General features: G+C 44.1%; 1 protein-coding gene across 2 annotated transcripts in view; it reads left to right on the top strand.

Moving 5' to 3' along the window:
• Window positions 1-710: 710 nt before the first annotated feature.
• The window catches only part of LOC138647688 (6-phosphofructo-2-kinase/fructose-2,6-bisphosphatase 4-like), a 76,647-nt gene continuing 50,978 nt past the window's right edge, over window positions 711-26,379 (top strand). Inside the window, exon 1 of one of the 2 annotated variants that reach the window (XM_069736885.1) lies at window positions 711-982. In XM_069736885.1, the coding sequence (XP_069592986.1) occupies window positions 934-982 (49 nt within the window). In that variant the 5' untranslated portion in view covers window positions 711-933. The remainder of the gene's footprint in view (window positions 983-26,379) is intronic. The other variant, XM_069736886.1, reaches the window with a different exon arrangement.

Here is a 26,379-nt window from a genome sequence, read left to right as displayed (position 1 = left end):
ACCAGTGCCCACCACCATTCCCCTGCGGAGCGCTGTGTTCAAGCCCAACCAGTGCCCCACCGCCATTCCCCTGCGGAGCGCTGTGCTCATGCCCAACCTGTGCCCACCACCATTCCCCTGCGGAGCGCTGTGCTCATACCCAACCAGTGCCCACCACCATTCCCCTGCGGAGCCCTGTGCTCAGCTGCACTCGGCTTTTTCTGGCAGCCTCATGGACAATCAATGGAGCAGCTGTCAGTCATCAGATCCACTGCTCCATGGAAATGAGTGACCTCTCAGTAATAAATATTCGCTGTCCTCCCAACCAGTGAGGGTCCTAGTGGTTGGATACCCGTCAACTAGAAAGTTATCACCCGTCCCACTGATAACCTGTGTTCATCGGAGAACCCCTAATGCTGGGAAAGGTTATTTCTACTATGTTGAATGTAATTTATTGCTCCGTTATCAGCCATTTCAGTCTGGGAGAGGGTGACTATAGTTTCCCTCCATTATAAAATGGACAGGAACCTCAATCATCAGCCTCTCCTGTGTCACGTCCTCAGCTCCTGCCCCGGGCAGCACATTAATAGCCGGGTACACCGTCATCATGATGCCAGGCAGGAGCAGGAGGGACCGGCAGTGTGAGGGTTACAGATGGGAGCTGGCGGACGAGCCTCCAGTGTGTACACTGCCTCCTCCCCGCTGTCATCCCGTCCTATGGCCGTGCAGTGTGTCAGGGCCAGGCCCCTGGGAGGGTCCATACACATACATTCCTCGGGTGCCCATGTCCGGGCGGGCAGTAATGAGGAGGTGGCACCCACACATGGCAGGCTGCGGGCAGCTGCACTGACAGGAGGCGGAGGAGAGCAGCATGCAGCTGGCGGGTGCGGGGCCCGGCTTCCCCACAGCTCCGCTCCGCTGACACCGGAGGGAACAGCGCTCAGCACCGGTGCAATGAGGGGCAGCAGCGGCACCAGCGGCACCAGCGGGAGGGGGCGGAGAGGTAGGAGACGGACTGCACAGGGTTAATGCTGGGGTTCGAGAATGTGTACGTGCTGTTATGCATGGAAACACGTGTGTGTGTGTGTGTGTGTGTGTGTGTGTGTGTGTGTTGTGTCCCTGTATATACCCGGGCCGTGTGTGTGTGTATACCCTGTGTGTGTGTCCCTCTATATACCCGTGTGTGTGTCCCCTGTGCGTGTCCCTGTATATACCCATGTGTGTGTATACCCTGTGTGTGTCCCTGTATATACCCGTGTGTGTACCCTGTGCGTGTCCCTCTATATACCCGTGTGTGTACCCTGTGCGTGTCCCTCTATATACCCGTGTGTGTACCCTGTGCGTGTCCCTCTATATACCCGTGTGTGTGTATACCCTGTGTGTGTCCCTGTATATACCCGTGTGTGTGTACCCTGTGCGTGTCCCTTTATATACCCATGTGTGTGTATACCCTGTGTGTGTACCCTGTGCGTGTCCCTGTATATACCCATGTGTGTGTATACCCTGTGTGTGTCCCTGTATATACCCATGTGTGTGTATACCCTGTGTGTGTCCCTGTATATACCCGTGTGTGTACCCTGTGCGTGTCCCTCTATATACCCGTGCGTGTCCCTCTATATACCCGTGTGTGTGTATACCCTGTGTGTGTCCCTGTATATACCCGTGTGTGTGTACCCTGTGCGTGTCCCTTTATATACCCATGTGTGTGTATACCCTGTGTGTGTCCCTGTATATGCCCGTGTGTGTGTGTGTACCCTGTGCGTGTCCCTGTATATACCCATGTGTGTGTATACCCTGTGTGTGTCCCTGTATATACCCATGTGTGTGTATACCCTGTGCGTGTCCCTGTATATACCCGTGTGTGTACCCTGTGCGTGTCCCTGTATATACCCATGTGTGTGTATACCCTGTGCGTGTCCCTGTATATACCGATGTGTGTGTATACCCTGTGTGTGTCCCTGTATATACCCGTGTGTGTCCCTGTATATACCCATGTGTGTGTGTATACCCTGTGTGTGTCCCTGTATATACCCATGTGTGTGCCCATGTGTATGTGTGTACCCTGTACGTGTCCCTGTCTATACCCATGAGTGTGCCCGTGTGTGTACCCTGTGTGTGTATACCCATGTTCCCTGTATATAGCCGTGTATGTGCCCATGTCTGTATACGTGTGCCCCTGTATAGACCCATGTGTGTGCCCGTATGTGTGTGTTCCTGTGTACCCTGTATATACCCACGTGTGTGTGTTCATGTGCCCTGTATGTGCCTGTGTATGTATACCCCTGTATATACTCATGCGTGCCCTGTATATACCCATGTGTGTACGTGTACCCTGTATATACCCGTGTATGTACGTGTACCCTGTATATACCCATGTGTGTGTACGTGTACCCTGTATATACCCGTGTGTGACCCTGTCTGTACTATGTGTACTCCTGTATGTACCTCTGTATATATCCGTGTGTGTGTTTCCCCTTGTATGTACCCATGTGTGTGTACCTTTGTATATATCAATGTGTGTGCCCCAGTATGTGCATATGAATGTTTACCACCCTGTATATGTACATATATTTGTGTCTATGACGTGCCGGTTGTTATTGTCGGGGTGGATGTAGCCTAACCTTTGACGCCCAGTGTAACTATCTCCGTGTGTACAGCAGATCCAGCTGTCACCCTTGTCGTACCTCACCATACAGTAATGGCGTACACCCACATTGGGCCTTGTAAAAACCGTTTGTGTTACTAAATGTCTCATGTGCCGAAACCAAATGCAGGAATGTCTGGGGCGACTACTTTGCTGTCATTTTGACTCCTGGTCCGGTCACTGTAGGACACCTGTCACCATGTCGCGTACACAGGGCGTGTGACAGAATGGGGCTTCTGTGTCACCATTACCTTTGTCACACTGACATGTTTTCCTTGCTTGCCGAGACAAAACTAAACCTTTTTCTTGTACATGTGATACCTGCTGGAGCAGTGAGTAAGTGTCCCAGAGAATAGTGTCAGTTATTTATAACATTACATCATCAGTGAGCCGGATGTGGTTGTGCCATTATTTAGTGCACGGTTTTGCTGTTGTATCTGGTGATTTTGTATCACATCCAGTGTGTGGTAAACACGGTCGGCAGCCCTGCCCTATATACTGTGCCTTTGTTTACTGATACCGCAGGTACGGCTGAGTGTTCATCGCCAGAGACTCTATAAAGTTTGTTGAAGAAAAAACAACAACCTGTAATTACGCTGTCATCCGTATCCATAGCAGCAGCAGTGTATGGGAGTGTTAACCATTCAAGACTCCATAAAGTTTTGTAGAAAAAATATTATCTAGGTAACATTAATCCACCTTCAGTGAGGAAAATAAGTATTTGATACACTGCTGATTGTGCAAGTTTTCCCACCTACAAAGAATGGAGATGTCTGTAATTTTTATCGTAGGTACATTTCAACTGAGAGACAGAATGTAAAAATAACAAATAGAAAATCCCATTATATGATCTTTACATAATTAATTTGCATTTTATTGCATGAAATAAGCATTTGATACCATAGAAACACAGAACTTAACATTTGGTACAGAAACATTTGTTTGCAATTACAGAGGTCAGACATTTCCTGTAGTTCTTGACCAAGTTCGCAGACACTGCAGCAGGGATTTTGGCCCCCTCCTCCATACAGATCTTCTCCAGATCTTTCAGGTTTCGGAGCTGTCACTGGGCAACATTGAGTTTCAGCTCCCTCAAAAGATTTTCTATTGGGTTCAGATCTGGAGACTGGGTATGCCACTCCAGGACCTTGAAATGCTTCACACGGAGCCACTCCTTAGTTGCCTTGTGTTTCAAGTCATTGTCATTCTGGAAGACTCAGCCACGACCCATTTTCAATGCTCTTACTGAGGGAAGGAGGTTGTTGGCCAAAATCTCACCATACATGACCCCATCCATCCTCCCTTCAATACGGTGCAGTCATCCTGTCCCCTTTTCAGAAAAGCAACCCCAAATTATGATTATTCCCCCACCATGCATCACGGTTGGGATGGTGTTTTGGGGGTTGCACTCATCCTTCTTCTTCCTCCAAACTCGGTAAGTGGAGTTGATACCAAAAAGTTCTATTTTCATTTAATCTGACCACATGAATTTCTCCCATGCTTACTGTGGATCATCCAGATGGTCATTGGTGAATATCAAATGGGCCTGAACATGTACTGGCATGAGCAGGGAGACCTTGCGTGCCCTGCAGGATTTTATTCCATGACGGCGTAGTGTGTTATTAACAGTAGTGATGAGCGAGTGTACTCATTGCTCGGGTTTTCCCGAGCACGCTCGGGTGACCTTCGAGTATTTATGACTGCTTGGAGATTTAGTTTTCATCGTGGCAGCTGAATGATTTACAGCTACTAGCCAGCCTGAGTACATGTGGGGGTTGCCTGGTTGCTAGGGAATCCCCACATGTAATTGGATCGCCCCATCAGGGCAGTGGGGTACTCGGAACCGGGTCCTTTGGTTCACAGGGGGATATCATGGCTGACCCGGTCCGTGGCCCTGAGACGTCCGTATTAAAGGGAAAGGTCTTTAAAGCGATAATGTTCGTGAGGCCACCTGTGGTATTCGGGCAGGGTGACCGACACTGCTTTAAGTGGTCCGCTGGGGTGATGTTATGGCAGCTAGATGGTATACCTTCCCACAGGTGAAGTATGTCCCCAGGGCTTCCCAGTGTGTAGATGGTGGATGGTGAGAGGTGCAGTGAAGAACGAGGACACAAGGTTGCAGTCTCTTTACCTTTTACTGAAGGCTTCAACATCCACAGTCCAGGGTACCAGACCACAGGGCAGGCAGAGTCCGGCCAGTTTGGAGGCAAATCCAGAGTCCCCTTATCCAGATGGAAATCAGTAGCCTTCCTTTGCGCTGCAGTGTTGTAGTCCCCTACTGCTAAGCTTTCCATAAAGTCCTCACAACTGTTGTAGATGTTATGTCTCTCTCTCTGTCCCCCAGATAGGATAGGACAAACCAGTATGACTGGTGGCTTGAGGCAATTTATAGGGACTCTAGCATGCCCCAGCCTCTGGGAGTTGCCACCGTGCCTCCTGGATATAGGTTGGACAGGTACAATGGAAATAGCTGTCATGCCGATCTCTGAAGTAAAGCGTAGAGATCTTTACTCCCTCGGTATTCCGGCCACCGGATTTCTGCGCCTCAGAAGGAAGCAGCCTGCTCCTGGCTGATCTCCCTCTGATATCCTCTCCTTTGCTTTGCTTTCCTTCACGCTTGCTGCAATATGTTCTGCTTTCTATCCGTCTGTTTCCTAGGAGCTGCAGCACTTCAGGCCACAGGACTTCTCTGCTTCCTCTCCCTCTGTCTTCTTGACAGGAACTGAACCCTTTTCCTCCAGATCAGGATGTTCTTATAGGGGAGTTCACCTTAATCAGGCTTAGAGCTTCCCCTTCTGGTCTGGAGTGTGAACATGTTGCATGCATTGTGTTACCTGACAAAGAGTTCTCCTCCATTGCCTCCAAACGTAGTATCATTCCCCCTGAGAGGAAAGCAATACTACTGAGACGAACAGGACCTTGGGGCGCCGCATAATCAAGCAAGCTAGTAGCTGTAAATCATTCAGCTGCCACGGTGAAAACTAAATCTCCAAACAGTCATAAATACTCGGAGGTCACACGAGCGTGCTCTGGAAAACCTGAGCAACGAGTACACTCGCTCATCATCATCACTAATTAACAGTAGTGTTTGAGACTGTGGTGCCAGCTCTCTTCAGGTCATTGAACAGGCCCTCCCGAGTAATTCTGGGCTGATTCCTGACCTTATCAGAATCATTCTTACCCCATGAGGCGAGATCTTGCATGGAGCCCAAGACCGAGGAAGATTGACAGTCATCTTGTGTTTCTTCTGTTTTCTAATAATTGTGCCAACAGTTGTTGCCTTCTTACCAAGCTGCTTGCCTATTGTCCTGTAGACCATCACAGCCTGGGCAGGTCTACAATTTCGTCCCTGGTGTCCTTGGGCAGCTCTTGGCCATGGTGGAGAGGTTGCAGTGTGATTGACTGAGTGTGTGGACAGGTATCTTATATACAGATAACGAGTTCAAACAGGTGCAATTAACCCCTTAACGATCACCAATATGCTTTTTAACAGCTGCAGTTAAGGGTACTTATGCCTCAGCGCCGCTTTTTAACGGCGCTGAGAAATATGTGCATAGCGCCCTCAGTCAGAATTTCTCCGGGATCTCAGCTACCGGGGGTAGCTGAGACCCCAAAGAACATGATTTAGGTCAGTTTTTACTGACCCCAGTGTTGCGATCGCCGTTATTAACTGTATAACAGCAACAGCAAAAAAAAAAAAAAAGTCAAATTTTCCATTTAATTTCTCCCTCCTCTGATCTGATCGCACATCAGAGAAGAGAGAAATAGGGTCCCCCGACACCCCCCGATACCTCCAGAGTCCCTGCATCCCCCTGTGAAGTCCATCGAGCTGCTGGCGTCTTCTTCCAGAAGAAAATGGCGGGCACATATTGGCACCTGGCAACAATAGGAAATTTTTCCTATTGGTTCATTTTGATCACTGTGATAGACCCGATCAGTGATCAAAATAAAAAAAAAAAAATAGTAAATCAAAAGCCCCTTAGTTAGGTAAAAATAATAAAACAAAAAAAGTATTTATTTCCATTTTTACATTAGGGTTAGGTCCGGGTCACACTTGCGAGTGCAATGCGAGATCTCGCACAACTCTCTCGCACCAATACCCGGCACTGCCACCGGCACTCGAGACCGGAGCGTTCAGCTGCATGTATTTCTATGCACGTTCCGGTCCTGAGTGCCAGCGGCTTTGCCGGGTATTGATGCAAGAGACTCGTGTGAGTTTCTCGCATTTCACTCGCAAGTATGACCTCAGCCTTAGCGTTGGGCTAAAGTGAATTAGGCTAAAGTTAGGGTTGGGCTAAAGGTAGGGTTATGTTTGGGATTTGGGTTAGGGGTGTGTTAGGGTTATGGTTGGGGTTTGGGGGGGTGTTAGGGTTACAGCTATGGTTGGGATTAGGGTTAGGGGTGTGTTGGGATTGGAGTTAGAATTTGGGGGAGTTCCACTGTTTAGGTACATCAGGGGGTCTCCAAACGCGACATGGCGCCACCATTGATCCCAGCCAATTTTGCCTTCAAAAAGTCAAACGGTGCTCCCTCCCTTCCGAGCCCTGCCATGCACCCAAACTGTGGCACAACACATTTTGTGGTCCATTTTTTCTTGATACCCTTGTGAAAGTAAAAACCATAGGTTCCAAAGTAAATTTTTTTTTTTTTGTGAAAAAAGTAAAATGTTCATTTTTCCCTTCCACATTGCTTTAGTTCTCGTGATTTCACCTGAAGGGTTCATAAACTTCTTGAATGTGGTATTGCGCACTTTGAGGAGAGCAGTTTTTAGAATGGTGTCACTTTTGGGTATTTTCTGTTGGAAAAATGAGGAATTGCTGGTCAATTTTAACCATTATAACCTCCTTACAAACAAAAAAAGATGTTTCCAAAGTTGTGCTGATGTAATGTAGGCCTGTGGGAAATGTTATTTATTAACTATTTGTGTGACACCACTATCTGATTTAAGTGTACAAAAATTAAAAGTTTGAAAATTGCAAAATTTCCCTTATTACCATGCTTCAAAGTAGGCATGATCAAGGCCATCGCCATACTTCACTAGTCGTCATCATCAAAGCAACTGCCATGCTTGACTGTAGGCATCACCGAGCCGTTGCCATGCTTGACTGTAGGCATCATAGAACTACCGCCATGCTTCACTGTAAAAATCAGCGAGCCACCGTCATGCTTCACTGTAGGCTTTGCCGAGATAGCGCTATGTCTCACTTTAGGCAAATTGATACTTTCAGCATGTTTCATCTCTCCCCTGTCATACTGCTGATCCATAGGTCTGAAAAGTTCCAGTTTTGTTTAATTGCTTTTCATAACAAAGTCTCAACAATTCTGTGGCTTATTACGTGGCTTTGAGCACTTTGGAGACCACTTTTTGCTAATAAACCTAATTCGCAATGGGTGATGAATAATTTAGTTTCCAAGTGTACGTCCACGCCACACCGTATCACAGAGATACTGTCCTCTAAATCCAGTGCTGCTAAAGGAGAATAACTCCTAATAATATGTGTAATATGAGTAATATGGCGTCTGATGTAGCAATACGCAGTTTTCTGAAACTTGGGGATGTATGTGGGTGCAGTAGAGCCCTATACACTTCAATGTGTGCTTTGTATACAGCGCAAAGGTTGTGTGTAAAACACATGCATATACAGTAGCCTACGCCTGAGGGGTCATGATAGGAAATCTTCCTGAGGTACTGTACACCTCCAACAAGGCTCTAACCGAGCGCACAGAGCTTTTGTAACTTAGATTTCTGGGAATGAAGCCACATTGGATGTTTATATATAAACCAGTTTCTGTTTCTTTCCTTATGAGTGAAATTACGAGTGAAAATCATACCCTCGTATGATGGGTGAAATTTCTGGAATCGGGTCTGTGTACAAATCATTGAGGCTTTCTGTGTATTTATAGCCGTGTTATAAAATAAATCAGTCATTACATTGATTTCTGTCATCAATAGGAAACCTATACCGCAGCTGAAGCGGAGTGCAGGCCTTCATGCATGGTTACCACAGCAACAGTTATTTACTAGTGTTGGCTGCCATTTTGGAGATTCTTCACTACTAGAGTGTGGTTATTCTTTCTTTGTAGGCCTGTAAATGGATGATTTTTGTTTTTCTTTTACATCTCTTCTTCACTAGTCCTCTGTTGTTCTTATGTCCTCGCCGCTGTAATCTCTTCGGAGCCGCCTGTGTGATAGGCCTATAAATAGCTGTCTGGGACAGTGGGTAACATGGCATTGCCTCATATGCTGTAGTAGGGTGTCCATCTGGCATGTAACAGGAGACATATAGCACAGAAATAAGTCGCTGGCCTTTTCCCCTGACAATTAAATAAAACCTCAAATACAATTTCTTTATGCTTTCCGACAGCCTGACAGGTGACAGAATACAGGCTGCCACAATGTGTCTGTCCGATTGTAACTAGATCACTTATGCCCACCACTAAATCGCAAGCACGGACCCTTTATGGAGCTGTGCCTGCATATGGTGTTTCTGTAAAATACCTTTACGATACATGGTCGCGTTGTTAATCAAATAAACTACAGTATCAATCAGACTGCAGCAATCAAGGCATCAATGGCAATTGTTGTACTGCAGGAGAACCTATCCATGGCATGTTTTTCACTATAATCTGTAGAATGCTCTCAGAAAGATGGAATAACAGATCCGAGCATGCTTCCTACATTTATTATCTTAATATACAATATATTCCATCATGTCTTTGGAAATGTTGCTATGTTTGTTTGATAAGGGAGACGTCTCAGTGAAGGATCCACTTTGAACATGGCTGACGCATCCTGAACAAGTTCCTTTATATGAAGTTCTCAGATTTAATATAACCTTGATGACACAAAAGAGTGAATGACCACAGATAAAATATTAAAATGTATAGCTTTTAATACAGTTAAAATATATTAAAATGGTGGGGAGCAATAGACAGAAAAAAATAAGAACGTTGACAATAAACGTATACATAAGACATATATGTGGGATGGGGTTACATATAAAATGAAATGCAGCATATATCGATCACATAGACCAATAAATTAATAAATATTTCCATAGGTAAATAGATACACTGCATATACATACTACAAAAGCAACATACCATAAAAGAGAAAGATAGCATGTGATACAAGACCCAAAGACTCCGACGTCCGTTTCGTACTAGACCGTGAGAAAGCCAAGGGCGAAACCTAGGTTGGAGTCATTGGATCCAAATGTCTTGTTTGCTAAAGCAATACAAATTTTCTTCCTTGGAACTAATGGGCCGAGGCTGAACCCCATAGCATTATCCCTCACCAAACTTTAAAGTTGACAAAATGCAGTCAGGCTGGTGATGTTCTCTTGGCAGCTGACAAACAAGCCAGAGTCCAGTGGTTTGTGTTTTGCTTCACGTCATCTGAATCTTGGTGATCTAAAGCTTGTATGCAGCTTTTCTGCTATAGACCCCCATGCCGTAAGCTCCCAGCGCTGTTTTTGAGTTGATGCCCAAAGTCTGGAATCTGCAGTTATGACGTCAGCAGAGTATTAGTGACTTTTCTGCCCTCTACTCCTCAGCGCTCAGTGAGCCCAGTCTATCATTTTATATGGTCTCCACATCATGGGTGATTTTCTGTTGTTCAAAAACAGTTCCAATTTTCAATCATACCACTGACAGCAGCTGATCTGCAACATTTATGAAAGAAGAAATGATTCGTTACATTGGTGGCGCCCTATTCCAGGACCATGCTGATATTAGTGAGCTCTTTAAGGGGGTCATTCTATCACAAAAGCTTGTAAAAGCAGACTGCATGCTTGATTGTATACATGTTTGGTAATAGGACTGAATAAAGAACTAATTATTAAGAGGTGCATATTTTATTGCTGAATATCCACTTCTGTAAGTAGAGCAATGACTCAAAACATTGTGGTAAGCTGTAATGCTGTCATTATGGTGGGTACTGCAGCCAGGGAAGCTTTACATTTAATGGATCAGTGGTTATTTGGAGTCCTCTAGTGCTGGAGTCCTTACTCCATTTTTGAAAAGCTTTTAGGCCACGTGCACACGTTGCTGATTTTGCTGCGGATCCGCAGTGGATTGGCTGCTGCGGATTCACAGCTGTTTTCCATGAGTTAACAGTACCATGTAATCATATGGCAAACAAAACCCGCAGTGCACATGCTGCGGAAAAAAAACGCGTGGAAACACTGAGGTTGTTTATTCCGCAGCATGTCAATTCTTTGTGCGGATTCCGCAGCGGTTTACACCTGCTCCACAATAGGAATCCGCAGGTGGAATCCACACAAAAAACGCAAAAAAACCCGGTTAATTCGTGGTAAATCTGCAGGAAATACGCAGTGCGGCTTACATGCGGATTTAGCAAAAACAGTGCGGAAAAATCAGCACACCAATCCTCAACGTGGGCACATACCCTGAATGGTAGACTGTGCTGATTGCTGTATCCGATATACACTGTCCCTATTATACATGAGAAAGGGAAAATCTGACACCAGTCCCCATATTTCTTTACTAGTATAAATCTGGTAACTTGTGGGGAGTACTGTGTCCCAAAGCGTGTCACTTTTGGACTTCCAAGAAGACTTGACATAATACTGTGTTCACACAAGCATGTGTTATGGTAAGTTTTACGCTGCATATTTTCGAAAAGAATGCAAGTAACCTATTTTACTTAATGGGTGCGGAAATGGTGCAGAAAATCTGCAATATAAAAAAACTCATCATAGGAACGTAGCCAATTGTTCCTCAATACGGTGGTTTCCTCCATACCTTAATATTTAGGGTTCTCACACACGATTGATGATTCTCTCTTCCAAGAGAATCGGATCGACTATGGTAACCACAATCTGCTCAAACTGATCAGTGTCGGCTTACTATGATCTGATCCTCGCTGATGAGGATCGTATCACAGGCGTGGAGAAGATGAAGAACTTATGGTAATTTCTCCATTGTCTGTGTTTGCGTAAATCGGACTGCACTTGGATGACAACTGAATGCAGTCCGATGTTTTACAAGCATCCGTACACTGGAATGAGTGCTCGTGATCCGATTTGCAGAGCCAGATCTGCACTGCCCCATAGTATAAAGTTAGTCCGAGTGCTATCCGATAACACATCAGATAACACCCGTCCGAGTTATATGCTCGTGTGATCGAGCCCCTAGTCAGATACCAGCTTCATTATCCATATATAGTAAGTAGAGGCCAATTGATTCTGACCAATATTGGCCACATTTAAATAAAGATTGTCCCGATCATGTATTCCGTTCCCAATCATGGAAACGTACCAGCCAATTAACGAGCAAAATGCTTGTTCGATGGCAGATTGGATCGTTTGGGTGACCTTTAAAAATCGTTGTAATATGTAATCTGCAAGACAAGAAACCATCTTATTGATCATTCCTATACGGTTTGCTTCAGCTCATGTCAAAGGGTCTTAACAAATCCTGATTGGCTTTATATCATCGCTTGGCACTCAGAATGCTGCCTGCACGACCCATCTTATCTACAAGTATTGTCTCCTACTCTGTCTTCTCCAGGAAGTTGTTTTATCACTAAAGTGCCCATACTTTAGGATTCTGCATCTGATAATGGTCTGGTGGCTGAAATGGCAGTGTCCCTAATGATTAAAAACCGAGCTGTACTGTACTATATTGGCCACATCATATCTTCATTCATTACATCGTAAAAGCTGTCAGAAGGACACTTAAAAATCAGGTGTTAAAAACAACAAAAAGAGCAGCTGTTCTTCTGTGTTTGTCCAGCTGATATATATATATATACAGTGGGGCAAAAAAGTATTTAGTCAGTCAGCAATAGTGCAAGTTCCACCACTTAAAAAGATGAGAGGCGTCTGTAATTTACATCACAGGTAGACCTCAACTATGGGAGACAAACTGAGAAAAAAAAATCCAGAAAATCACATTGTCTGTTTTTTTAACAATTTATTTGCATATTATGGTGGAAAATAAGTATTTGGTTAGAAACAAAATTTCATCTCAATACTTTGTAATATATCCTTTGTTGGCAATGACAGAGGTCAAACGTTTTCTGTAAGTCTTCACAAGGTTGCCACACACTGTTGTTGGTATGTTGGCCCATTCCTCCATGCAGATCTCCTCTAGAGCAGTGATGTTTTTGGCTTTTCGCTTGGCAACACGGACTTTCAACTCCCTCCAAAGGTTTTCTATAGGGTTGAGATCTGGAGACTGGCTAGGCCACTCCAGGACCTTGAAATGCTTCTTACGAAGCCACTCCTTCGTTGCCCTGGCGGTGTGCTTTGGATCATTGTCATGTTGAAAGACCCAGCCACGTTTCATCTTCAATGCCCTTGCTGATGGAAGGAGGTTTGCACTCAAAATCTCATGATACATGGCCCCATTCATTCTTTCATGTACCCGGATCAGTCGTCCTGGCCCCTTTGCAGAGAAACAGCCCCAAAGCATGATGTTTCCACCACCATGCTTTACAGTAGGTATGGTGTTTGGTGGATGCAACTCAGTATTCTTTTTCCTCCAAACACGACAAGTTGTGTTTCTACCAAACAGTTCCAGTTTGGTTTCATCAGACCATAGGACATTCTCCCAAAACTCCTCTGGATCATCCAAATGCTCTCTAGCAAACTTCAGACGGGCCCGGACATGTACTGGCTTAAGCAGTGGGACACGTCTGGCACTGCAGGATCTGAGTCCATGGTGGCGTAGTGTGTTACTTATGGTAGGCCTTGTTACATTGGTCCCAGCTCTCTGCAGTTCATTCACTAGGTCCCCCCGCGTGGTTCTGGGATTTTTGCTCACCGTTCTTGTGATCATTCTGACCCCATGGGGTGGGATTTTGCGTGGAGCCCCAGATCGAGGGAGATTATCAGTGGTCTTGTATGTCTTCCATTTTCTAATTATTGCTCCCACTGTTGATTTCTTCACTCCAAGCTGGTTGGCTATTGCAGATTCAGTCTTCCCAGCTTGGTGCAGGGCTACAATTTTGTTTCTGGTGTCCTTTGACAGCTCTTTGGTCTTCACCATAGTGGAGTTTGGAGTCAGACTGTTTGAGGGTGTGCACAGGTGTCTTTTTATACTGATAACAAGTTTAAACAGGTGCCATTACTACAGGTAATGAGTGGAGGAAAGAGGAGACTCTTAAAGAAGAAGTTACAGGTCTGTGAGAGCCAGAAATCTTGATTGTTTGTTTCTGACCAAATACTTATTTTCCACCATAATATGCAAATAAATTGTTAAAAAAACAGACAATGTGATTTTCTGGATTTTTTTTTCTCAGTTTGTCTCCCATAGTTGAGGTCTACCTATGATGTAAATTACAGACGCCTCTCATCTTTTTAAGTGGTGGAACTTGCACTATTGCTGACTGACTAAATACTTTTTTGCCCCACTGTATATATATATATATACATACATACATACATACATACATACATACATACATACATACATACATACATTGTTTTGTTTGTTTTTTACCTATGGAGATAAAAATGCAGCAGAAGCTCAGTTGAAAGTTTTCCATCCTTTTTTGTTGCGCTTTTTTGTTGCTTCTGCCAGCGTAAGAAGAGAGAGACAATGGCACTTAAAAATACACCTTGAAAAAAAAATCCTAGAATCTCAGAAGGTATTACATGTAGAGTTTTACCTGCCAATATTCTGCTTATACAAAAGATCAAACCCCGGCACACACCAAAAAAGTGAAGAGAGAATTTGTTGCTTTCAAAATTTTAATTACCAGTAGTTTATCTTGTACAAAAAAAGTAGTTTCCAATCAACGTTTCGGCTCAGGCACGAGCCTTCATCAGGAAGACAATTAGTAGTTATACCGTTTGTTGATCCTGAATTTTCAGATTATCCTATAGATACTGTCAGAAATGGTCTTTTTATCAATTTCCTAGGAATGCATGTGTATTAAGGTGGACATGAATATTTTTTTGCCTAATGATGACAGAAGTATTCTAGGAGAGATACCGTTATTGGCTAACCAGAAAATAATATGTTTGCAAGCTTTCAGAGCACAGTGGCTCCTTCAGGCAGGATTACAAATAGAAGAATCTTGCCTGAAGAAGGAGCCACTGTGCTCTGAAAGCTTGCAAACATATTATTTTCTGGTTAGCCAATAACGGTATCACTCCTAGAATACTTCTGTCATCACTGGGCAGAAAAATATTCACATTGATTTTTCTGGCTAACACGGTACCACGATACAATTTGTTATTGTACATCATATTAAGGTGGACATAATACGAAAATTCAGGATCAACAAATGGTATAATTACTAATTGTCTTCTTGATGAAGGCTTGTGCCTGAGCCAAAACGTTGTTTGGAAACTACTTTTTTTGTACAAGATAAACTGCAGTAATTAAAATTTTGAAAGCAACAAGTTCTCTCTTCACTTTTTTGGAGTGTGCCGGGGTTTGATCTGTTGTATTGTCTTATTGTTTTTACCCCTGAGCACCTAACAGTGGTTGAGCTTGATCCCATCCGCTTGCAATATTCTGCTTATTTCATGCAGGAAAAAAATGCTGCAAAAATGCTAGGTGTGAACATACCCTTGGATTGGTATTGTAGAATCTTCTTTTTTTTTTTTTTAGAGTGGATCTCCTGTTGATCTGCTGTGTCTACTTTCATGTAGTAAGTGAATTTTTGGCAAAAGATCCAACGTTTTCCGTGTGTACAGGTATCCCAGAACAGGACAGCTACTCTGAAAAAGTGGAGAGGTCTATCAGCAGAATACAGATCATAATCCGCTGATATTTGTCTTTACTAACTGAAATGTTATTTTTCCTACTGGTTTATATCAGTGGGGTACGCAGGATATTTTGGGATTTTTTTTTTTTATGGGGTTGGTGAAATGTCATTGACACACAAAATCAGGATTGTTCTTGATCTATTTTTCAGGGTTGGTTTTAAACTCAGAAACTCTTTGCTTGTGCCTATTGGTAAACTTGTAAATGGTTTTACAAAGACCCACAGAGAAAAAGGAAAAAGTAATGTGAAGCAAAAACACACATGAAAAAAGCCTCATAACAAGGGTAAAATAGCTAGCAATGTGAAGCAAGGACACAAGCTGCAGCACAGAGCTACCCTAATATTCCTGTTGATGCAAACAGAGGCGGAGAAGGAAGAGAAAAATGTGTTGCAAGGAAGAAGCCTGCAGATTTGGGGATGAGTCACTTACAGAAGCAGAGTTCCAGATGACCTACGTGCAATCTCTATGGAAACACTTTGAGACTAGCATCACTTTAGGGAAGGTAAATACTTTTTCTATCGATTTTGGCTTCCAAACATTAATGTGAGCAGATCGCAATAAACAGGAGAGAAACCTGCAAATACTGTCTTCATCAGGATTATATTAGTCCAGATACTTCTGTAAAGCCTGCTGCTAGAACTCCATTTTAGGGCTCATTCAGATGGCCGTAGATTCTCTCATCTGAGATAATCAGGCCTACTATGCAAATTATGCAAATGACATTCTGATCTAACGCTCATCAGAGTTTGATCCAAGTGTCCGCATAGTGCCATTCGATTTTTTTTCGGATGAGATAATCGGAGCTCACTGTGAGAATATGGAGAACAACATTTTTCCATCTTCTTCATTGTCATGTCATCTGAGTGCAGTCCAATGATTTCCACGCTCTCATTGACTTTCATGGCCAAGCGCGATCCAAATATTGGATCAAACTCTGACATTCGGCCCCATAGACTAACATTGGTTCAGGTTGGATCGCACTCAGACTGATAATATGACTGTCTGCGCCTGCGGAAGGGTCATATGACCTGATTATTCTGATCAAACTCTTATTAGAGTTTGATCGGAGTGGCATGACTTTTTCTTGGATGTGGAGAGAGAAAAAAAGTTTTTTCTATCCCGTCAGTTCGTGAAAATCGGACCGCACTCGAATAACATCAGACCCATTGACTTGACTTGCATTGTTGGTTTTTTATTTTTATTTTTTTACATGTTTTTTTTATTATCCGACACTCGAATCAAAATCATACATGTCTCCACTCGAGGACCACCGGAAGAAAAACCCAAAGAAAGAAGAAGCTAGATATGAGTTTTCTCCACTGAAACCACGGATAGTGCTCGTCTTAAAAAATTGGTTGTGTGCACAATCTCTTAGGCCAGTCTCACATGTCCAGATAATTCCGGTACCGGAGTTGTCCGTGTGCTCACGTAGGCCATCCGTGTGGGATCCGTGTGATGTCCGTGAGTACGTTTTTAGGGTCTGTGTGCTGTACGTGTGTCCGTGTATTGCAACAATTTTTACAATTTTAACCTTATGACAGGAAAAACGCACACGGATGGCACACAGACAACATCCGTGTGCGGTACGTGTTTACACGGACCCATTGACTTTAATGGGTCCGTGTGATCTGTGCGCTCCCACGAACACTGACATGTCTCCGTGTTTTGCAAACTGACACACGGTCCGTGAAAACACGCTGACATGTGCAGAGACACATTTATTTTAATGTGTCTACGTGAGTCAGTGTCTCCGGTACGTGAGGAAACTGTCATCACACGTACCGGAGCCACTGACGTGTGAAGCCGGCCTTATCCGTAGGTCAAGATAACCACTGCTCAGAAACCTACACCAAGACGCAGGCTGCTGTAAATGGTTGCTGTGCAATCAATACCTAATTTCTTGTTATTATCAGAATCCTCTAAACATCAGCTACAGTCCTACAGGGACTGATGGCTCCTTGAATGTATGTTCCCTGCAGCGCCCATGCCTGGTCTCCTGATCACTCGTATTCACTGAGCTCTAGACATTTACAATATATTAGGGAAACCCTTGGAAGGTAATGTCCCCTAAGTACCGCTGAACTGGAGAAGCTGTTTGGTTTGGAAAAATTAGATGGTTATTCCCACCTTCATCAATGGATATGGCTGGATTGTGCTTGTAAAAAGCAACTTTGTAATTTTACTTTTTATTTTTATCTCCTTTTTATTGCTCACTGTTCCTTGCCAAGAGGAGCGGCCATAGCAGAGGTGGCTGAGCATGCAGAGCGCTTACAAGCTCTAAGAGTGCATTCAGACGAGTGTATAAATCGTACCACAACGCACAGTGGGTCTCCCAACCTGAGCGTGACAGTTTGATATATTTCTATGAAGCTTTCACTCTCGTGGCGGGAGACCCGACGGCCGCTCTGTGCGTTGCTGTCCAATCTCAGTCTGATTTATGCAGTCATCTGAATGTGCCCTTACTCAACTTGTAAGCATTCCCTTAAAACTGCACTCACACATCCATATGACACGTGATAGCTGTATTTTCTTTTTGTGGATTGTACTCCGATCCATAGTTTTATAGATCCTTACACACACCTGTATTAAAAATAGATCTATGTGTCCGGTCCGTGAGACTAAGAGCAGGTTGCATTCTCATCTGTTTTGGGGATCGGACTCGGCCATTAATGTCTATGGGGATTGGTATAAAGCAGATGACTTTCTTACGTTATTTCATCCATTTTTCTCTGATTTTTGCTAAGAGTCAATGGATAAAAAAGGTTCAGACAGTTTATACCTGAGAAAAAAATAGATGCAGCTAGGATGACACCTGAAAAAAAAGAAGTAACATTTTTCTTGGATGGTAACACACGGATATGTGAATATAGCCTTAGGTCGGCAGGGATTGCGGAAGCTTCTGTTTGCTCCCAATCTAGGCCAACGTCATTGTCACTGTGCTTCTGATGCTGCAGAGGCAAAGCTGTCTCATGTCGTAGTTCAAAAGCCACATTTTTCTGTGCCACAAATCTATTAGAGTTGGTGTAAATCAATTTGCAGGATCCGGTCTAACATATAGATCATTGTGCAGCGCCCCAGGGTCCTGGTCATTGCAGTAATATAATTCTCCTCTAGGGGGGAGTGATGTTACGTTTGGAGGCAATAAAGGAGAGCTTTTTACCAGGTATCACAAACATACAACACATTTCATACTCCAGTCCACCAGCTTGAGCTATGCTCCTATTTATTAGGGCCCTTTCACACTTAGGTAAAACTGGTGGCCTGGAGACGAAGTTAGGCAGTTGATGGCTGAGCTTTGCCCAGGTAGTTGGTCCCTGACATGGGTGGGAGCCTGTCCGAGGCCCAGAGAGAAGGTCATGGAGCTGCGCCTGCCCCACGTGCGGCAGTTCCTAAGAAAGGACACGAAAGAGAACTGTATTGTAGAGAGGGTGAAGAAGTCATACCAAAGGAGTGGATACCAGAAGGAGTTCTGCCCTACACAGGCTGCCTCCTTCTGAGGCGCAGGATCCCAGTAGCCGGAACACCGAGGGAGCAACAGTCCTTTATGCCTTGCTCCAGAGACCGACAGGACAGCTAATTGCAAGTTACTGACCCACCCCATACCCACATAGCAAGGTGGCACCCACGAGAGGCCGGGGCATGATAGAGTCCCTATAAAAAGCTTCAAGCCACCGGTCATACGGGTTTGTCCTATCCATCTGGGGGACAGAAAGAGAGATAACATCTGTGAGGACCTTATGAGAGGCTTAGCAGTAAGGTACTACAACACCAAGGCGCTAGAGGAAGGCTACTGATTTCTATCTGGATAAGGGGACTCTGGATTTGCCTCCAAACCGGCCGGACTCTGCCTGCCCTGTGATCTGGTGCTCAGGACTGTGGATGGTGAAACCTTCAGTAAAAAGGTAGAGACTGCAACCTTGTGTCCTCGTTCTTCACTGCGCCTCACACCATCCACCATCTACACACTGGGAAGCCCTGGGGACATACATCACCTGTGGGAAGGTATACCATCTAGCTGCCATAACATCACCCCAGCGGACCCCTTAAAGCCGCGTCGGTCACCCTGACCGAATACCACAGATGACATCACGAACATATCCCTTTAAAGACCTTTCCCTTTTACAACAGACATCTCGAGGGCCACGGACCGGGTCAGTCACCGTGACATCCCCCTTGAGAACCGAAGGACCCGGTACCGAGTACCCCTAGCCCTTGGGGGCGCTCCTATTGAATTGTAACAGGCGGATGGGAGCCATGTGAACCTCCTGCTACCTGGAATCTGTGGCTCTTCTTCTGATTAGCCGGCCTCATAGCGTCATTCCATTTAATGTTTTCCTATGGTTTTACATTGCAATCTGCGACATAAACTCACAAATATTTCTATTGCTACCTTCGATGATGCTACATTTTGCAGTAGCCGATATACGTACGTTGATAGTGATAAATATTGAAATCTTACAAAATAAAAAAAAGTCTCTGCACAAAGTGATTTATTTTGATGTTCTGCTGGAATGGTCCAAAGCTCATGGGCCTGAAAATGCCAGTGCTTGATCTGGTAATGAATGGGTTAATTATATACATAGATTATCCCCAGCAGTGTGGAATATTTCAGTGTATAATAGTCTGGATTTCCGCCAATCTTTTGTGACCTTTCCTCTAATTCCATGTAATAACAGCCCTGGGAAGATGACGAGAGCGCTGCGCTAGCTCGTTCTAGCACTTTTGGAAGATGACAGCTCACGCTGGTAATCACGTTGCTTGTCCTTGTGACCTTCAAGCCACAGTCATCCGTAATGTAGATCACTGGATTTTGTGTCAAAGGCTGCTTGTGCTAATGTGGATGCTACAAGGGGCCTGATCCTGTGTACCTACTCTCCTCACCACTAGTGATGAACAAACGTGCTGGGATAAGGTGTTATTCGAGCATGCCTGGGTGCTGACCGAGTGTCTTCGGCGTGCTCGAAAAATATGTTCGAGTCCCCGCGCCTGCATGTTTCACGGCTGTTCGACAGCTGCAAACACATGGGTGGCCTGTTTGTTAGGCAATCAATCTCCTGCATGTGTTGCAGCTCTCGAACCGCCATGAGACATGCAGCCGCGGGGACCTGATCATAGTATACGAGCACACCAAAGTCACTCGGATAGCACACAAGCATGCCCAGATAACACCAGGAGAGGAACAATCCGAGGAGAAGTATAGAAACACGTCACCACTTCTGTATTTATCACCCACTCAGGGTTTTGGCTTACACATACTGAGGTAAAAAAAAGTTACTAAATACTCTAGGACACGTTCACACGTTCAGTATTTGGTGAGTTTTTTACCTCAGTATGTGTAAGCCTAAACCAGGAGTGGGTGATAAATACAGAAGTGGTGACGTGTTTCTATTATACTTTTCCTCTGACTGTTCCACTCCTGGTTTTTGCTTCCAAATACTGAGGTAAAAAACTGAACAAATACTGAATGTGTGACTGTGGGCCGCAAATAAACACTGACATCTGAACAGCTCCATAGATTATACGGTACTGGCTTATTGATCTATGTGTAAAAAACACCAGTAGAATAAGTACATGAAAAATGGTTGTCTGAATGAGGCCTTTATATTTTACTAGTTCAATATAGAGAAAAAGACAATTCACAACCTTCCAAACTGAACTCTCATCTCCAGGTATGAACTGGGGCTGAAATTCAGGCCTGGCATTTGAAATCACACAGGCCCATGTTGTCCCCGTCCCCATGAACCAAATGGGATATATTACTAATATACCCTGGATGGAGGAAAGGAAGAATTTCTACAAGACCAATATTTCTAATGATACCTGTAGCCTGCTGGGATAAGTGACGGAGTCAGCAACTTTATGCTCCATCACAATTCTTAACAGTATGGGGTCTTGAGAACACCGATTCTGTTAACAATGTAGCAGACAAGGCGGCCCATGACCAGACAGGCCCTTCTGGCATTTGCCAGATGGCCAGTCCAGCCCTGCTCATCTCTATAGCGAGATTATGGTCACGTTCACACATTTAGTATTTTACCTCAGTATGTGTAAGCCAAAACCAGAAGTGGGTGATAAATACAGAACTGGTGACGAGTTTCTACAACCCCTGGCAAAAATTATGGAATCATCGGCCTTGGAGGATGTTCATTCAGTTGTTTAATTTTGTAGAAAAAAAGCAGATCACAGACATGGCACAAAACTAAAGTAATTTCAAATGGTAACTTTCTGGCTTTAAGAAACACTAAAAAAAAACAAGAACAAAAAATGTGGTAGTCAGTAATGGTTACTTTTTTAACCAAGCATAGGGGAAAAATTATGGAATCGCTCATTTCTGAGGAAAAAATTATGGAATCACCCTGTAAATTTTCATACCCCAAAATAACACCTGCATCAAATTAGATCTGCTCAATAGTCTGCATCTGAAAAGGAGTGATCACACCTTGGAGAGCTGTTGCACCAAGTGGACTGACATGAATCATGGCTCCAACACGAGAGATGTCAATTGAAACAAAGGAGAGGATTATCAAACTCTTAAAAGAGGGTAAAGGTACCGTCACACTAGACGATATCGCTAGCGATCCGTGACGTTGCAGCGTCCTCGCTAGCGATATCGTCCAGTGTGACAGGCAGCAGCGATCAGGCCCCTGCTGTGATATCGCTGGTCGGGGAAGAAAGTCCAGAACTTTGTTTCGTCGCTGGATCTCCCGCTGACATCGCTGAATCGGCGTGTGTGACGCCGATTCAGCGATGTCTTCGCTGGTAACCAGGGTAAACATCGGGTTACTAAGCGCAGGGCCGCGCTTAGTAACCCGATGTTTACCCTGGTTACCATCGTTAAAGTAAAAAAAACAAACACTACATACTTACCTTCCGCTGTCTGTCCCCGGCGCTCTGCTTCTCTGCACTCCTCCTGTACTGGCTGTAAGCACAGCGGCCGGAAAGCACAGCGGTGACCTCACCGCTCTGCTTTCCGGCTGCCCGGCGCTCACAGCCAGAGCAGAGAAGCACAGCGCCGGGGTCAGACAGCGGTAGGTAAGTATGTAGTGGTTGTTTTTTTTACTTTAACGATGGTAACCAGGGTAAACATCGGGTTACTAAGCGCGGCCCTGCGCTTAGTAACCCGATGTTTACCCCGGTTACCGGCATCGTTGGTCGCTGGAGAGCTGTCTGTGTGACAGCTCTCCAGCGACCAAACAGCGACGCTGCAGCGATCCGGATCGTTGTCGGTATCGCTGCAGCGTCGCTTAGTGTGACGGTACCTTTAGGCTAAGTTCACACTGCGTTAGCAGCAGCCCGTTCAGCACATACGATAACGGGCTGCTGTAACGCAAGTGCCGCCGTTTGCATTGCGCTAGTGCAGATAGAGCATCTGCTAGCTCTATCTGCGCTAGCAGTGACGGACCCAGAAACGCTGCAGCCCGCGTCTCGGGGTCCATCACTCAATGACTGCACATCCCTAGCACACACCCATTGTGGGCGTGCACTAGCGATGCGTCCGACATTGCTTTCAATGGCGACGTTAACGGACTACGTTACACCGTGTTATGCCGCGGTGTAACGTCCGTTTAACGGACCACATGAACGCAATGTGAACCTGGCCTAAATCACATGCAATGTTGCAAAAGATGTTGGTTGTTCACAGTCAGCTGTGTCTAAAATCTGGACCAAATACAAACAACATGGGAAGGTTGTTAAAGGCAAACATACTGGTAGACCAAGGAAGACATCAAAGCATCAAGACCAGAAACTTAAAGCAATATGTTTCCAAAACCGAAAATGCACAACAAAACAAATGAGGAACGAATGGTTGGAAACTGGAATTAATGTCTGTGACCGAACTGTAAGAAACAGCCTAAAGGAAATGGGATTTACATACAGAAAAGCTAAACAAAAGCCATCATTAACACCTAAACAGAAAAAACAAGGTTACAATGGGCTAAGGAAAAGCAATTGTGGACTGGATGACTGGATGAAAGTCATATTCAGTGATGAATCACGAATCTGCATTGGGCAAGGTGATGATGCTGGAACTTTTGTTTGGTGCCGTTCCAATGAGATTTATAAAGATGACTGCCTGAAGAGAACATGCAAATTTCCACAGTCATTGATGATATGGGGCTGCACATCAGGTAAAGGCACTGGGGAGATGGCTGTCATTACATCTTCAACAAATGCACAAGTTTATGTTGATATTTTGGACACTTTTCTCATCCCATCAATTTAAAGGATGTTTGTGGATGATGAAATCATTTTTCAAGATGATAATGCATCCTGCCATAGAGCAAAAACTGTGAACAGTCCTTGAAAAAAAGATGCACAAGGTCAATGTCATGGCCTGCAACTAGTCCGGATCTCAATCCAATCGAAAATCTTTGGTGGAAGTTGAAGAAAATGGTCCATGACAAGGCTCCAACCTGCAAAGCTGATCTGGGGACAGCAATCAGAGAAAGTTGGAGCCAGATTGATGAAGAGTCTTGTGTGACACTCATTAAGTCCATGCCTCAGAGACTGCAAGCTGGTATAAAAGCCAGAGGTGGTGCAACAAAATACTAGTGATGATTTGGAGTGTTTTTTTGTTTGTTTGTTTTTCATGATTCCATAATTTTTTTTCCCTATGCTTGGTTAATTGTTTTTCATGATTCCATAATTTTTTTCCTCAGAAGTGAGTGATTCCATAATCTTTTTTCCCTATGCTTGGTTAAAAAAAGTAACCATTACTGACTACTACATTTTTTGTTCTTGATTTCTTTTAGTGCTTTGTAAAGCCAGAAAGTTGCCATTTGAAATGACTTTAGATTTGTGCCATGTCTGTGTTCTGCTTTTTTTTCTACAAAATTAAACAACTGAATGAACATCCTCCAAGGCCGGTGATTCCATAATTTTTGCCAGGGGTTGTATTATACTTTTCTTCTGATTGTTCCACTCCTGTTTTTCTGACTTACAAACCATAAGATAAAATACTGACCAAATACTAATGGTGTGAACGTGGCCTATGCAAGTGAAACTGACATGTGATTTTCCTATCTCAGGCGTGTTCACAAACATGCATACTATATTGTCTGATTCTGTATGGAAACAGTTAACACAAAGGGTACTACATATTGCGATATTTACATATTCCAGCATCATTAGAATTATTAGGGTGCAAAATGGACCCCTACATTAATGTTCGATGAAGGAAAACCAAAGGTTAAAGGGACGTATTTATATTACAGTCTTCTGACAATGGACAACATTGGCTTCTAAGAGACCAAAACATCCAACACCGCGGAGACACCATCACGTGTTTCTCAACGCAGTGATCCAGAACACTGCCCCCATCCCTTATGGGAAATATGCAAATGCTTGTAAAGTATGAATGAGGCCTTAGGTGGCAAAAACCTATTGACCGAATTTTATGTGTAGGAGTAGCTTGAATTTTTTTTTTCTTTTTTTTAACGAAACATTGCTGAAAATGTATCCAGCGCAGTACAAGAAAAAAACAAACGTCTGAATGGCGCCGTCCTTTCTATAAAATGTTTAGTACACCTAAAGGAAGCAATATCTCTATAAGGCAAACTAGGGGAAAAATTTGGCCCTGCTAATTGACAACCACAGCCCAGCAGTGTACTCATGGGCCAACAAAGGGGACATGCTGGCAGGGGGATATGCTGGCAAGGGGACATGCTGGTAGGGGGACATGTTGGTAGTGTGACGTGCTGGTAGTGTGACGTGCTGGTAGGGGGACATGCTGGTAGGGTGACATGCTGGTAAGGGGACATGTGGGGGTAAACCACTGTTTGGGCGCATGGCAGAGCTCGGAAGGGAAGGAGCGCCATTTGACTTTTCAATGCAAAATTGACTGCAAGTGATATAGGACGCCATGTCGCGTTTGGAGAGCCCCTGATGTGCCTAAACATTGAAACCCCCCACAAGTGACACCATTTTGGAAAGTAGACCCCCTAAGGAACTTATCTAGATGTGTGGTGAGCACTTTGACCCACCAAGTGCTTCACAGAAGTTTATACTGTAGAGCCGTAAAAATAAAGAATCATATTTTTTCATAAAAATGATATTTCGCCCCCAATATTTTATTTTCCCAAGGGTAACAGAAGAAATTGGACACCAAAAGTTGTTGTGCAATTTGTCCTGAGTACGCTGATACCCCATATGTGGGGGTAAACCACTGTTTGGCCGCATGGCAGAGCTCAGAATGGAAGGAGCACTGTTTGATCTTTCAATGCAAAATTGGCTGGAATTGAGATCTGACACCATATCGCGTTTGGAGAGCCCCTGATGTGCCTAAACAGTGGAAACCCCCCAATTCTAACTGAAACCCTAACCCAAACACACCCCTAACCCTAATCCCAACCATAACCCCAACACCCCTAATCCCAACCCTAACCACACTCCTAACTCCACACATCCCTAATCCCAACCATAACCCTAACCACACCCCTAACCCTGACGCACCCCTAACCCTAAACCCAACCTTAAATGTAATCCAAATCCTATCCCTCACTTTAGCCCCATCTCTAACTTTAGCCCTAACCCTAGCCCTAATGGGAAAATGGAAATAAATACATTTTTTTTTTTTTTTTCCCTAACTAAAGGGGTGATGAAGGGGGGTATGATTTACTTTTATAGCTGTTTTTTTTAGCGGATTTGTATGATTGGAAGCCGTCAGAATTACCAAAAAACAGAAATTCATGAATTTCTTTTGTGGGTGCGTTTATATCGTCCCACGTTTGGTAAAATGGATAAAGCAGTTTTATTTTTCGGGTCAGTACGATTACAGCAATACGACATTTATATATTTTTTTAATGTTTTGGCGCTTTTATATGATAGAAACTATTTTATATAAAAATAATTATTTTTGCATCGCTTTATTCTGAGGACTGTAACTTTTTTATTTTTTAGCTGATGACGCTGTATGGCGGCTCGTTTTTTGCGCGACAAGACAAGTTTTCAGCGGTACCATGTTTTTTTTATAGCCCTCTTTTTGATCGCGTGTTATTCCACATTTTGTT

This window comes from Ranitomeya imitator, chromosome 8 (genome assembly GCF_032444005.1).
Source record: "Ranitomeya imitator isolate aRanImi1 chromosome 8, aRanImi1.pri, whole genome shotgun sequence".
Taxonomy (NCBI): domain Eukaryota; kingdom Metazoa; phylum Chordata; class Amphibia; order Anura; family Dendrobatidae; genus Ranitomeya; species Ranitomeya imitator.
Note: the sequence above shows the minus strand (reverse complement) of the source record. Positions and strands in the feature narration are given on the sequence as shown.